The following is a 15,139-nucleotide window of genomic DNA, read 5'->3' as shown; positions in this document are numbered from 1 at the left end:
CGGCATGCTCTGAATCCTGCTTCTTTACTGCATTCCCATTTATTTTATTTTAATCTTTTGCTTTTTGCAAAATTTCTCTTGAGGTTATCTGTTGATTTTTCAATGCAAAGAGCGTTCCTGCTATCAGCATGCAAAGTGAAATGAGAAATTCCATTGACAACTCAAAGATGTGGCCCAAGCACTCTGCAGGAGTGTGAGTCTCCTGGTCGCAATGACAGGAATAATCATCTATTTTGTAGTTATTTCATCAGCAGATCTCATAGCGCTCTGCAAAGCTGGTCTATATGGTTATCTCTATTGTACAGAATAGGAAAATGTGGCAAAGTGTCTTGTCTGGAAAACCAGACTTGCAGACTCTCCGGGGATTTATTCACTTCCCATTGCAAGTGGTATTTTAGTGATTCTGTTTTTCTTTGGTTTTAAATTGGGCTGTGTGAGGAGTATGACTTGTCACTTGATGCCACAAAGCGTGACACTGATCATTACAGACATGCTAACTTACGTGAAAATGCAGAGGGGATTTGAATTTAAAAATGTCATCCTCATGTTCTGTCTGCTCTTCCCCAAAGCTTTTTGGGACCCTCCTTAGTTCCGTTTAGGATCCCGTGTTTGCTTATGGTGGTGTAAATCCAAATAGAGGTTGCTGGCAAATTTCAGTCAGGACAGAAAATTCTGAGCTTTTGAAATCTGAGTTCCTCAATTGAATAAAATGTAAGAATTTCATTATGTAATGTTTCCTATTGTCCTGAGCATTTAGTTTTGACATTACTGCTATGATTTGTTGTGGTACAACATACACTGTCTTTTACTGTCAAAGTGCAAGGCTGCGACAGAAAACCTTTGTGAGGTCTCTGTGCTCTTGGGAAAGGATTCAATTTTACCACATCCGTGTCTCCTTAGAGTCGCTTTCTGTCTGCTGTCTGACTGCTAGGATAAGGGGAGGCTAAGCAGAGCAATGGAAGGTAGCAGTGACTTCATCAAAGCTAGAACAGGCTTTGTCTCTCTGCAAATGACCTCCATCATACACTGGATTTCTAGCCTTTTGTAGCATTTTTTTTTTCTTCATTGCAGCTGATGCACAGCAAGTAACAGGTAATGCTGCGTTTGAGTGCTGGGCCTCTAGTCCACCAGAAAGTCCCTGCTAACCCTGAGCTTCCCGCTCCGATCATCCTTGTAGACCTAAGCTTGGTATTTCCCCAAGCCTATCATTCTCTGTTATCTTTTTCCTTCATGTTGTAAACAGGCTGCAAAAAGATTTCTTTGAACTGAATTGCACGATGCCTATAAATGTAACTTTCCTTACCACATTAGTACTGGCTTGTTTAACCTTTTCTTGAGAAGGAGGATTTCTCCCCTGTTGAGTGGTATTTGGCAGTACTGTAGCCACTCCCTGTGATAATTATCATAATAAGGCTGCAGTGTAGCCTGGCCAGAATATGGCTTTTGCAGACACCCTCGAATTAGCCTGATCTCTTTCCAGATAGCCGCCAGTCTATTGCAGAGACTGTTGTGAGATCCTGGCTTTTTTTTTTTTAACATGATTTCTGAAAAACTAATGAAGTATTAATTCATTCAGAATCTAATTTGCTTAATGAACATGATCATCTCAAGCAAATGACAATGGCTGTTCATCTGTGAGCCATGTAGTCTTGATTTTGAGGGCTTTTTTTCAAGGGAGGCACTCCTGTTTTTATTCTGGTGTTTGTCTCTTGGCTGAGTAGTATTTTGTATAGTTTTAACAAAACAAAATAACTGTCACATCTTTGTACAACAGTGGACTAACTAGATTGAAGTAACCTGTTTCTACTACAATTTAAGACTCAGATTTGACCAACATGCTGGTTCTTCAAGTAGGTGAAGAAGTTTCCTAGTTGCCTTGATACAGTCCTCTGCATAAGTGGACTTTCAACAGAAGGTCCTCAACCTCCAAAGATGTTGTCTGTTTCTTTTTCATTTCACTGGATAAATACTTGAGTGTGGATTGATAAATCTGGGAGTCCTTTTTTTGTCTTTCGGTGTGTTACGTGCAACAACTAAAGAAAAAGATAGAAAATAAGAGTGCTTTCCAGAGAAAAAAAACACTCTCCAGAGTCTGGAGAGGTCAAGGAAGTGTGCTGGCCACTTGGATGAGTTAATTATCCTGAAAAACAGATACTGAAGGAAACTTGCGGTGCTCTGTTTGACCCAAGAACCTCCCAAGCTACACAAATAAACAGGAAAACCCCCCACAAGACCTGATTATACAGCTGCAGCTTGCCAGGTGGGCACAGGCAATGGAATTAAAAAGATTTAGCTAGAACTACATTTTAATAATTGATACGACTGTACAATATTTATTAAGTAGTGTTTGATTAAAAACAATGACCTTCTGCTCTGACCTGTTTTCTCTCCTTCCCCCCCTCTCTATTTTCTAAATATTTATTTCCTTCCTTAGAGACGGCGAGGAGGGTGAAAAATGTTATTTCAAAAAGGTAGAAACTGTGCTAGACTGACCCAGTTTTTCTTTATGGAAGCATTCCTGGGAGGAATTAAAATCTTGAATGAACCAGGTTACAGAAGTTGTGCTTAGAGCCGCAGGAGGAAATTGTAGTAACTCTAACAGTATTTGGAGGGCCAGCAACTGCACTGTATTAATTGCAGTTTCCTTGGATCACATGTGGTGAGCCAGTTCTTGGAAGAGAGTCCAAAAACGTGCTCGAGTTCTTCAGGAAAAGGTGCAGATGACTCATCTGACAACACTGCCCCGTAAATCAGTGATAACATACTGCTGTGGTACTAGCTGTATGCCCTCCAGGTATGGTCTGTGCAAACGCGACACCACTCAGTAAGAAAGCTTTGTCTTCTTCCTTTCCCCAATCTAAAAGCCACACTAAAAATTTTGTGGAAGTTAATTCTACCTGCTTTGGTATTCTGCAGGCAATTCACAGCAACAGTTATGGTGAAACTCATTTATATCCAGTCTGCATATAAAGTTGGCTAGGTTTAAAAGGGGGGGGATGACACCAACACAAAACCAAAACTAGACCCCTCTCTCTTTTGTTCTTACATGCTTTCAAGCAGCAAGTCTGAAATTGGGTACGTTAAAACTGGAAAACATGCAGCCAAACCCCCTTCTGTCTGAGATTTTGCTTACACCAGTTCATAGTCTTTGGGATACACACTGTCCATCCCATCTTGCTTCTGTTTCAACTACAGTGAAGTAAGTGCTTGGCATTAAGTGCATAAAACATTTTTCCTGAATTTCATGAACAGGTTTAAAACAAAAAAACTAATCCGAAGGAATCTCAACAACACAGCGACCATCCCCACAAACGGTGAGGGCTGCCACCGTGAATGCCTGAATCGCTGCTCAACCCTTGCGTTATCAGTAGCTCACAACTGCTACAGCACCTTGTTCTGGTCAGGTTTTTGTTATAAAACAGCACAAATGGCGGTGACAACCAGAGCAGTTCACTTTGGTCCCTATCGATTAAGCTCTGCAAATTAAATTAATTTCTTTCTGTAATTACTTGTGCTGCAGATCCAAACTGGCTTAAGGACCTGAATCCTAATCCAGTGTAAGGTGAAGCATTACAGAGCATTATTGGCTTTCTGCAGATTTCCATTTTGTTTTATGACTGCTTGTCACTTGACAGGGCTAGGGCCCAGATCTTCAGGCATGTGTAGATGCCTAATTTCTGAGAGAGGATCTGAGCCTGAACACATGCTGCTATTCGTAGGCAGTTTGGCAGGACAAAACAAGTGCACTATTTTCTTCCCTAAAATGTTTTTTCCTTATTTAATTACACTTGCTTTAGCAGTTTTCCTGCAAGTTCACTTACATAATTATGCTCCCTTGTGATACGTTACAGCCTTCTGAACCCTGATTTTTATTTTTTTTTATTTCTATTTTCACATGTGCCACTTATGCTAGAATACCTATTGGAGGAATTGACTCTGTGTCCCAGAAAAGGCCCTGGATATTCCTCGCTCTGTTTACACCTGCTGCTCTGCTCTTCCCTTCCCTGCTGTGCACTGACCTGCTGCCCTTGCCTTCGCTGTGCCATGGAAAACATGTTTGATTACGAATTACTGGCACTGGAGCCAGGGAAGTAGAACAGAGCAGTGCAAGGAGTTAGTGTCTTCCCAGAAGACAATCTCTAATCAGCTGTGCCCTAGACATGTGAAACTTTTTCTTGTCCCCGGGCAGAAGTAACGGCCCTCTGCAATGACACTTCCCCGTATTTGCACAAAGTACGTACCCAACATTTTCAACAGGAGGTGCATGCTGAATCCTTAGCAATACAAACCTGCACTGAGAGCAGCTTTGAGTCATGTGCGTGTTGTTCAAATGAAAAACTAACACACAGGACTAAGTCCTCTCTGTTGCAACCCTTTATAAATGAATTAGTGTGTTCAAAAATTCTTGCCAAACATGTCTGAGACAGCAAATTGCTCTTTCTGGTTCAGCTGCAGATCATGGCTCTTGCCCAGAGCTGATAAGGTGCTCCATAATTAATTGTGCATGCACTGTGCTTCGTTACTGAAGCAAGCAAGCACCTCTGGTTAAAGAGCTGCTGTGCAGAGGGTCCATTATGCTCACACGCTCAGGGCTGTTCAGTTTGTTACTTGCTGACCCGGGATTCACATTAGTGAAGTTCATTCTATTTTTGCAAGTGTAATACCTGAAAGGGAACAAAAGCTACCTTTCTCAAGAGCTCTTCAGTCCTTAAGAGAAAGGGACAGGGTACTCAAGGTATGGCACGTACAGATGTACTTCAGCCTCTTCTAATACACGTATTTGAGCTGCACTGCAGCTCACTTCGATCTGAAAAGCCCTGTAAACAGGAGGCTAAACTGACTCATGGCTTGGAGACATTAACAAAACTTGAGCTTTCTCTCCTTCCTCCTGATTTTCATCCTTGAAGACTGTCTCAGAGTGACTCTGGCAGCAGACACTAAACCTCAGTCCCCTTGACTGCAAGGCCAGTGCTGCCTGTCACTGGGTACGTAACAGGATTTCCAACTGTGTGTCACTGCCTGACACCAAGGAAGGGCATGGGCAATATTAATGCCTATGGGATCCAGACATCTAAATCCTGGAGGCAGCTCCAAAAAATCTCAGCTATCACTTGCACCTCCACAATTCTAACCGCCTCGCCCACCCCCCACCAACGCCCCCCCGGCCCCCCCCCCCCCCCCATCCACTGCAATATTTTTCTTTTCTGTAGCCTGAAAAGCTGAGCCCATAATGGAAAAGGCACAAAACATGAAAAAAAATCCCAAATCCTCACACAGCACTAGGTTTAAAAAGCACTCGGGCACTGTGCAAGCTGTTAATAAAAAACTGCAGCCACATGCAAATCTCCAACAGCAACCCCCCCTCCAGCCGGTCCCCACTGCCAGCATCTCATCTCGCTGTCTAGTGCAGAGCAAAGAGAACGGGAGACTCCCTCGGCTTACACACACGCCCACAGAATTGAATTGTAGCTCTATATATAGCTCCCATCTCATGCGAGGAGCTGAGGCTTTCACAGACACCCACGCTGTGCTTGCTGGGGTTATTTTTAGCATCAGTGACAAGGTTACCTGGATGATTCCTGCCAAATAAGAACGAAATGCATTAAATTGTACACAGCTAATTAGTGATGACAGCTGATCTTTTCTTTGTGCCTGCCCCTGCCTTTGTGTCTCTGGAATAAATCTGTGTCAAGTCTTCCCAGCCTTCTGAAATCAGGGCAGTTCCCTGATTTCTAGTTCAGCAAGTGGGAGTTTGAGCACAGTCCGAGCTTCAACAAAAAACCTTGATACTCTCCAGGAGAATTTAGACTAGTCTCTAAACTGGGCTCAGTTCAGTATCTACTTAATTTCTGCATTAGAGCTGCTAGTAGTTTGTATATGCCCCCCCCTTTTTTTGGTCAAAATCAAATAAAATATTCCACAAAGTTCTGTGAATTCAACCCAGTTTCCCCCTGAATCTCTCGGTCTGGAGGGCCGATGCCTTTTCAGTGAGCAAAGTTGCACTGAGATGTTTCTGTGAGGAAGTGGCACTGGACATGTCGTTCTTGGGAGATGGGGCACAGCTTTTGTTTTGTCAATGGGTAAAATTTTCCTTTATGATTGCTCTGTGTTGAACTGTCACGCTCTATGCTTTTAGGCTGCAAATCCGTAGTGCTGTTTGCTTGGTATTGTGCTGTCTCCAGCAGCACTGTGAACTTCACGCTCTGTTACGTGAGGCTGAGGTACAAACCAGGGTCTAATCTGAGTGTGCATTTAGCTACGTCGGCAGTTTCTGGGCAAGTCAACTTGAAAATGCCTTTCCAAGAACCTCAGGGCAGCACTAGAACTACAGATTTCCAGATGTGGTAAAGTACTGAATAAAGATACCTCCTTTTTCACTTTACATTGCCAAGAAACCTTGCCCCAGCATGATCCACCTACCCATGCCAAGATTTTCAATGTGGTAAAGATCAGTTTTAGGTTCGTGAGTTTTGGTTCCGCTCTGTGTCCACAAAACTGTCATTCTTCCTGTCTGACTCCTTTGATGCCCACGTTTCTGTATCTGAATTCCTGTCTCCATAATCTTTTAAGTGCCGCTTAATGCATCGTGTCTACTTATGCAAATATCCAAGGAGGTGAAACAGAACATGAAGTGAAAATTACAAGTGTAATCTTTTCTGGGAATTCATGTTTTCATTGAAACATTAAGTAATAATGGAGTGTCTTTAACTGTGGTTACACAAGGCATACTTGAGAAGTACCAGCCACCCAGGCAGTTCAAACACTAACTTTCTAAACAGTCAGATATTAAATTTAATTAAACAACCTTTTCCTGCGTCACTCTTTAGTCTAGCCACTATTTTACTCCCCCAGGTTTCAGCTTAAACCCCTTCTAGAACAAAGTGAGTCTGTAAGGCAGAAAGCAGTTATTGCAAGTAATCGTACTTGCAAATGTCTTTTCTGCATCTTGACACAAAGAGCTCTCAATTCACTGAATTCCATTGAGGCCTTATTATCTGCACTCCGAACACATAATAATGGGAACCAAGACCTGTTGGGAGCCCTGTTACCTAATGCACAGTAGAATATTGCAAGTGCACACCATGGCCTGGGGCGCTGGGGATGCATGAATTAGTAAGAGAAACACTACTGGAAAGGGAAATCTGGGGGAAATGGAATACTGCTCTTTTGGGTGGAGGAGGAGGGAGACGTGCATGTTTCCACGGCAACAAGTGGTAGACTAAATTGGCTGGGAGCACGAAATATGGGAAATACACTTGTCAGAAGCAGCAATGCACATAAATGAATACTTGAATCTGTACTCACGCTGCTGTCAGCCAATAATAAATCTGAAGTCAGTGGACTTGCACTGCTGTAAAAGTAGAATCTGGCCCAAAAGATATAACAGAATTCCTCAATCTCTCTTTTGAGATGGAATGAATGGAAAAGTGAAGAAAAATAGGGATTTTTAGCTTTGACTGTGTAAACACTCATCAGCACGATAGCAGAGAGTTGGTTTTCTCAGCAGGTTCACAACTACTGTTGAAATGTATTACAGCCAGAACCGTTTAAAAAATACAGCGGTATTGAGAAAATATTATTCTTTTGTCTCCCCGTTTTTGAAGTTACATAGACATTATTATTCAGTATCTTTTGCGCATTACATTCATCAGCACAGCTTTCCCTCCAGAGTACAGAGCTAGGCGGTGTTAGCTGTGGGACTGAGGCAATTTGCTAGACAGCTATAGACTTTCAAATTCCTACAATAAAAAATATTGTAGGAATATTTTTGATTGATTCCAGCACATAGGAATATGTGCTGAAAAATATTGATCTTGAAAACAACTGCCTGTTTACTTGCCATTCTTATGCAGACAGCCATCAAATAACTACTCCCTAATCTGCCCATACGTTATTCTTTTGTGCTGAAGTACAGGTCTATAGCCTGATGGTACCTGTGGATTCATAACTGAGCTGGTAAGTCCCATTGCTGTTATCAAAGTGTTACTAGTGCAGCAGCAGCAGCAGCAATGTGCTCTTATCTGCATAGGTAGTGGCAAAATCATACAGAGAACAGAAATTTGTATTGGATCCCATTTCCCGGTCAGTGCTTCACACCTGGACGCTTAGCAGTACGTTCCTTAGCTATAAACTTCCAAGTCGTCACGAAGAGACTATGCTGCACAAGTACCAGTAAAATGAATGGATTTAAAGACCTCAAAATTTCATACAAGATTTTCACTCTGCCCAGTGTGGTTACATTTCCACGCTACTGCCAGGTTGTGTTCTGAGTGAGGACTCTGGGGTGGTCTGGGTTTTGTGGCATGAGACCTAGTCAGTCCTAGTCAGAAACTCCAGAGGGATATCTCTAGGGCTTTGACTCTTTGGCCTTTACCAATACCCATTTTTAATTTTTTTTTTGGGGGGGACACACGTACTTGCTTTTCCTGGTGTAAATACTTTCCTGCATGCATCCACCACCTGAGCTTGTTTGCAAGGTCATGTTCTATTCTGGTGGATGAGTTAAGAGCTGAGCTGAGCTCTGCCAGTGCACATATGTGCTGGAAGTTGTGTGGGAGATTACTTCCAATCTGTTTTGCCATTCCTGGCTATTCCAGCAATCTCTGCACCGTCTGTTCCCCGAGATGCGCGGAATCTTCCATGTTCCAGGAGGAAGGAACTGAATGAAAGCCTGTCTTCCAGCACTTGGAACAAAGATGGCTTTTAGCCATCCTTTAGACATTACCAATGATACTAATAGCCTGCACCACAGATTGCCCAATAAGACCACAGCAGACAGTATGGCTTCCTTCTCTGCATTTACCTATAGACGGTACATTTCCTAGCTTCTAGTAATGACCATCCCTTTTCTTCACCAGTAGAGCAGTTTCCTTTTTAAGTCCTTGTACTGACACTTGACTTTAGGTATGCCTCCTTTAAAATAATTCTTTAGGCTCATTATTAAGCAAGCTAAATGGTAAATGAAAAGAAAAGGGATAAAGCCTGTAGTTATACCACCTGAAGATGCAATTCCATTAGACCTTTGACACTAAGAGAAGTCAGGCTGTATTGAAAAGAGATGTGACCTCGGCATTTCAGCAGTATGAGGTGTGGCTGGATATGAGATAATCATCTCACTCAGTGAATACTCTGTGATGGTCCAACTTGGTTTTAGGGATGGAGTGGCGTGGAAACCATTTTTTGTGTATCTTAGAGCCATAAAATTAGGCTCCTGACCTATGAAGATATTTCACGAGCAATTGACTGGCCAAAATACTGGAATTAACAATATCGGAGTGCAGCTTGAAATATTTCCCTGAAATAAATACATAAGGCTTGCAAGGTCAAGATGATCAAGGCCATGGTCAAATCCCATGACACTTTCCTTCCTAAGATGATGGGTGTTAATGTGGCACATCTATGACTTGCTCTGCCTATAACTCTTGGAACTTAATGTAAATTGTCATGTGATATTTTCTACTTGTATGGGATTGTCCTGGTTTCGGCAGGGATAGAGTTAATTTCCTTCCTCATAGCTGGTGCAGCGCTGTGTTTTGGATTTAGGATGAGAATAATGTTGATAACACACCGACGTTTTAGTTGTTGCTGAGCAGTGCTTACACTAGTCAAGGGCTTTTCAGCTTCTCATGCTCTGCCGACTGAGAAGGCTGGGGGTGCACAAGAAGCTGGGAGGGGAGGTGCACAAGAAGCTGGGAGGGGGCACAGCCAGGACAGCTGCCCCAAACTGGCCAAAGGGACATTCCATACCATGGGACGTCATGCTCGGTATAGAAACTGGGGGGAGCTGGCCGGGGGGCAGCAATCGCTGCTCGGGGACTGGCTGGGCATTGGTCAGTGAGTGGTGAGCAGTTGCATCACTTGTTTTTCCTGGGTTTTGTTCCTCTCTCTCTCTTTTTTTTTTTGTTGTTTTCCTTTTCATTACATTATTTTTTAAATTATTTTTATTATTATTATATTTCAATTATTAAACTGTTCTTATCTCAACCCAAGAGTTTTCTTACTTTTGCTCTTCTGTTTCTCTCCCCCATCCCATCGGCGGGGGGAGGGTAAGCAAGTGGCTGTGTGGTGCTTGAGTGCCGACTGGGGTTAAACCACAACAGGGCTGTACATGTTTTTTGTGACAGGGACTGTCATCTGCTCTGTCTTGTGCAGTCACTGGCACAATGCACTGTTCTGCTTTGGGTATAAAGTGCTGCCATGCTACAAAGAATAAATAGTAGTCACTGAGACTGGAGGAAGGTGATTATTCCATCTCCAGCATTGCAGGGGCATCATGAAGTGCACACAAAATCTCATCTGTGTTCATTCAAAAGCTTGTTTCTTAGCTGAGGGCAAGTGTGGTGATGGCAGTGACGTTTTCCTCCGTAAACGCTGGTCCATTAGGACTCGTGCTCTGATCCATATGTGTGCTTCTGATTTGCTGTCCCCTAAGGTAAAGTTTAATCAAATGTACACTCCCGAATGAGCTAGCTTAAATATCAATAAATGTTTCTTTCAGGAGAGGCTTGAGATATTTAATATTTAATAAGCCTTGAAAATGAACTTCTGTTCATGTTTCTCAATTTGACTTCAAGCATTTTGGCGGCGAGCAGTGCTCACCGTCCCAATGTGGGCAGGCGCAGCACAGATTATTTAACAATCCACTTTGTCTCATCTAAAATATTCATGTTTGCAGCTATCCAAATGTAGCTCTTAAAAAAAACACACACAAAAACCAAATGGTGCAGTCTGAGCCTCATAGTTACCTTAAATCTTTGCTTTAGGCTACATGCCACAGTAATGCTATTTCTTTCATAGCTCTACCCTGTTGCCCTGGTTACTGATCAAAACCAGACCATCCCTGCTGTCCCTGCAGCTCGACTTACACAAACACCTTACCCATGTAAGGGCAATGCTGCTGAAGTTGCTTCTGCCTTAAAGCAGAAATATAGCCACCAATGCATACAGCAGCTTTCCCTTGTTCAAGTAAATATGCAGCTATAACCCTTGCCTTTATCCTCAAATTCAACTAGCACTGACAAAGCAAAATCAGGTTAATAAACAATTATATTATTATTTTTGTTAAAGCACTAGCCTTCTTGGAGGACCTCAAAATCTGGATTACGTCAGTGGAGCTGCAGGTAGATTTGGCAGAATTTTGTCTCCCACATTGACTTCTGTCTTGTTTTCTATTGAAATCAAGGGAACCCTGACTGAAGAGGGAGTTAAGATTTTTTTCATGTGACTGATTGACAGCTGATAATGTGCTATATTAGTTTGTGTATGATTCACTGCAGGAAATGGATTTGGGGGTGGGTGACAGCATCTCATCTGACAGTACTCAGAGGACACTCCATTGTAAAGGGAGGTTCCTCCCTGTTCTTAGACTTACTTTGAGAGTTTCATTTCAATTTGCTGCCGGATTTCCTGTCTTTCCTCATCTGTCCTCCTTGGGAAAATATTCCTGTCTTCCAGCTCCTGCTTACTTGGTCTGTTTCGTAGTTTTACTGCCAGCAGTTCTTTCTTGCATTTTCTTGGCAAAGTACCTGGGACATGCATTGAGAAAAAAGTTATTAGAAAGACAGCTCCTGGAGATGAAACATGAACATACGAAGAGCAGGAAACCTACAGAGTGACAGTGATCTGTATGTTAGTGTGCAATGAGCAGTTATACACATTAATAACATTAAGTAGCACTACAGTTGTGCAGGGCTCAGACACAAAACTGCTTACAAATGCAGAAGGATCATATTCCTCCGTTATCTTTGTTATCCATTATAAGCAAGCAGTGCTCTCAGGTGAAAATTATTTGCAGCTGAGACATGATTCACGTCACTAGTTTAGAAGTCAAAGGCTGCGCGTCTTGCCTCAGTCCTCTGAGCATCCCGATAGCCCAGAGCAATCCCTATTTCCTGAACCATTTAGTGGTTCCTTTGCAGAAGGACTGCTCAGTGGCCCAAGCGGCTGGCACACGTACACCTTTCGCTCTGGGTCACCAGGTATAACCAGAAATAGATAATGGTAACTGAAGCAATCGAAGTTGTTGCTTGGTGTGTGTGTATATATGCACACACACATATATATAAATAGATATATATTAGATGTCATTCTGGTTTTCTGTCATTAGAAATTAGAAAATCAGAATTGTGATCAGACACAGTGTGTAACTAACACTAAGTGTAAGCCATTATGTATGTCTACATCCTGTCCAGTGTGACAGTGTGTCATAACAGAATTTCATTTAGCAATCAGTACTATACTGTTGACATTAGGCCTTTCCCTCTGAAGAGAGCAGGGGCAAATATTCCAAGGAATGAAAGAAAAGGCCAGGTTTTATGATGATTTGTAGAATGCTGGCAACTTAATTGGGCATTCAGGCAATAAGAGACACAAATACTTGCTGGGATTGCATAACCTGTTGTGCTTATTGTAAAAATATGATAACACATGTTTTCCATCAAACCAGATAGCCTAAAACATTGCCATTACAAAAGAACTGTTCATAGGAGAACATGCAGCAACTGTTTTGAGTAGGAGTCTACTTCTCTTCAGTGTACTGGATGTTGAGTCCTTGATGCTGCCCCTCGGATGACATTAGAAACATCCTTTCACTCTCACTAAAGGGAATTGTGTTTAAGCTTAGGTTTTTCAGTATCTCTGGTGTAACTCTTTAGACTTCAGCAGGCTAAACAAATGAAAATTGGACTCCAGAGCTTATAAAATCATTTTGCCATGTGTTTGGAAAGGTACGCAATAAAATGGCTGTAAAGTAGAAAGCCATCTTTATTTTCAAATGCAGACTGAAAGTCTGAGGTGATGTCCATATTTGATGAGGGGTAGCTTGCTTATGATGGGGGGGGAAAGAAGAGGGAAGTGCTATTAAAACCAGTGAGCTGCCGAGTCATACTGGTAGGACTGCAGTCTTCCAGCAATCATGTCACAGGTAGGTTGTAAGCAAGTAAATTTACACCAGATCCCTGCACGCCTCTACTGTGCTGTACTGGCTCTTCCTGTGTCTGGCCCAGGGCTTCAGTGGAGTCTGAGAATTATCATTGCAGAGTAGCACCAGTCAGGTGGGGTTGAGAGTATTGTGAGGATACGCAGGAACTACAGTTAAATCTTTGTATTTGCTTCATCTTGGGAGCGTGGTGTGTCATAGGAGGTTATTTTGTTTTGGTTCCCTTTTACTTTAAAGGTTTTTTTAATTTAATGCTTCACCTTTTCTAGAAAAGGTCATCTCATTTTTAAAGAAAATGACATTTAATTGGTATTTTTGTTTGGCATTTGAGATAGGATTAAAGTCTATTTTTTAAAGGATGCTCTGGAGGTTGGCAAGATTCTAAATCCTAAATAGATTCTCATTCCCAAATACTGGGGTTTTATTTGCTAGGGATCTGTGGACCTACATTATTATTATTATCACTGCTGATCTCGAATTTCTTTATGCAGAGGGGAGGAGCCTATACCACATCCACACATACATATTGGGAAGACTGGGGCAGAGAGTAGTTATGGTCTCCCTGTGTGAGCGGGGACAAGTCTCCTGATAGTTGCAGTGGTGTAAAATTAAACTTTTGAGAAACCATAATCAGCTCAAAACCCAGCTTAGAGTCTAAAAGCTGTGCCCTTGTTTAGCACCTTCCTTCTAATGCTTTCAAAGTCTGTTGCAAACATTAATTAAATTAAATCACACAGCCCTCTGTGAAGTAGTAGGTATACATTTAACAGATGGGTTAAGAAGTTAAACGATTTGGCTGATGCCACACAGAGCCTTCTGCTAAGCGAATATATGACTCCATCAGAAACATTTGGCTCACGAAGCCGCAGACTTGGGACTCTGTCAAGGTTTTTCAAGCCTCCACCAAATTGGGAGTGGGTGCAGAGTGGGCGTTTGCAGTGCTCGATCTGTACAGCACAGGAACCAACAGAATTCCTTCTGGAAACAATCTGAAGCACATTTGGGGCTAGCAAACTCCTGGGTATCCCTGAACATGTTCTCATTTTCACCTGGAAATTTTAAGCAGGCGGTAAGAGGAATTTGGTCGTGTCAGGAGATTGCCGTGGAGAGACTGCACATGCACATTAAGCCCAATGTCTCCAGCACACGATAGACGTACCGCCCATGTGCTGGCCATCTGCATAGTGCATTTGCAGGCAGTTCAGTGCATCCTGGGTATATATACTATACAGCACATGCACACGTCTCTGTCCAGAACTGTTTAGAAGGAAACAAGGGAGCTCTACATGTGTAGTAAACCTTTTTTTTTTTGAGTTGCACCCTAAACAGTTATTCTCCGATTCACTGGTGACAGCTAAGGTACGCGCATGCAGGACTATCCCTACTCCCTTCAGGATGTTATAAAACTACTTGCCATACCATACTATACCTGATCTTTGAATTGTGGGAGAACAAGAGCTGGAATCACAGTGATTATTTGCTCAGATGAGGTCAGGGCTCATTTTCTGCTGCCTCTCATGTCATTGAAGGCCAGCTGAAACTGATGCTCTGCAGTTAAAAGACTGGACCTTTTTGCAAGAAGTCAGGTTTTGAAGCTGATGTGGAGACATTGGCTTAAGCTAGCTCAGTGTATGCCCTAGAGGCTTGTATTTCAATGTGAGATGGAACAATGCAATATTTTGCTTGAAACAAAGTAAAATGAAGCTGCTCTTCAGGGCCTTGACTGCTCCCAGGCTGCTCTGCTGCACACTTAGAGTTTACTACTTTGTGAAATTAAAAACACAAATCATATCTGAAAAATCTCAACTTTAACCCAAATCCTGCTGTTGTATTAGAGGAGTGGAGAGCATATAACCCACTCAGGATAAGCTGTGCTCACTTCATCCAGATGTCTGGATTTCTAAAAGGCTTATGCTATAGCCACTCCCATGGTCCATATGCACTGAGCACTGATTAATCTTTAGGTTATTCACCAAATAAAAATGCAAGAGATCTGGATTAAGCTGATCTGCTAGTCTAAGGAGCCATTCCCCATGCCTGACCAATTGGGTTCATTCCTGAAAAATAATACCAGCCCGACAAGGTAAAAAGAGGGAGATGATGTTACCCCCTTCAGGAAGACATGCCGGGAAACACTGTGTAATTCATCTTCACTGGCCCACTGATGGCCAGTTCTGTTATTCCACCTGCTGCAGAAACCCA

The 15,139-nt window shown here is 42.4% G+C and overlaps 1 protein-coding gene across 1 annotated transcript in view; it reads right to left on the bottom strand.

Moving 5' to 3' along the window:
- The window catches only part of PHACTR3 (phosphatase and actin regulator 3), a 55,533-nt gene that overhangs the window by 19,127 nt on the left and 21,267 nt on the right, over window positions 1–15,139 (bottom strand). Inside the window, exon 7 of the mRNA XM_009326789.1 lies at window positions 11,372–11,525. Within this exon, the coding sequence (XP_009325064.1) occupies window positions 11,372–11,525 (154 nt within the window). The remainder of the gene's footprint in view (window positions 1–11,371; window positions 11,526–15,139) is intronic.

This window comes from Pygoscelis adeliae, unplaced genomic scaffold, assembly GCF_000699105.1.
Source record: "Pygoscelis adeliae isolate BGI_AS28 unplaced genomic scaffold, ASM69910v1 Scaffold286, whole genome shotgun sequence".
NCBI classification, from domain to species: Eukaryota; Metazoa; Chordata; class Aves; order Sphenisciformes; family Spheniscidae; genus Pygoscelis; species Pygoscelis adeliae.
Note: the sequence above shows the minus strand (reverse complement) of the source record. Positions and strands in the feature narration are given on the sequence as shown.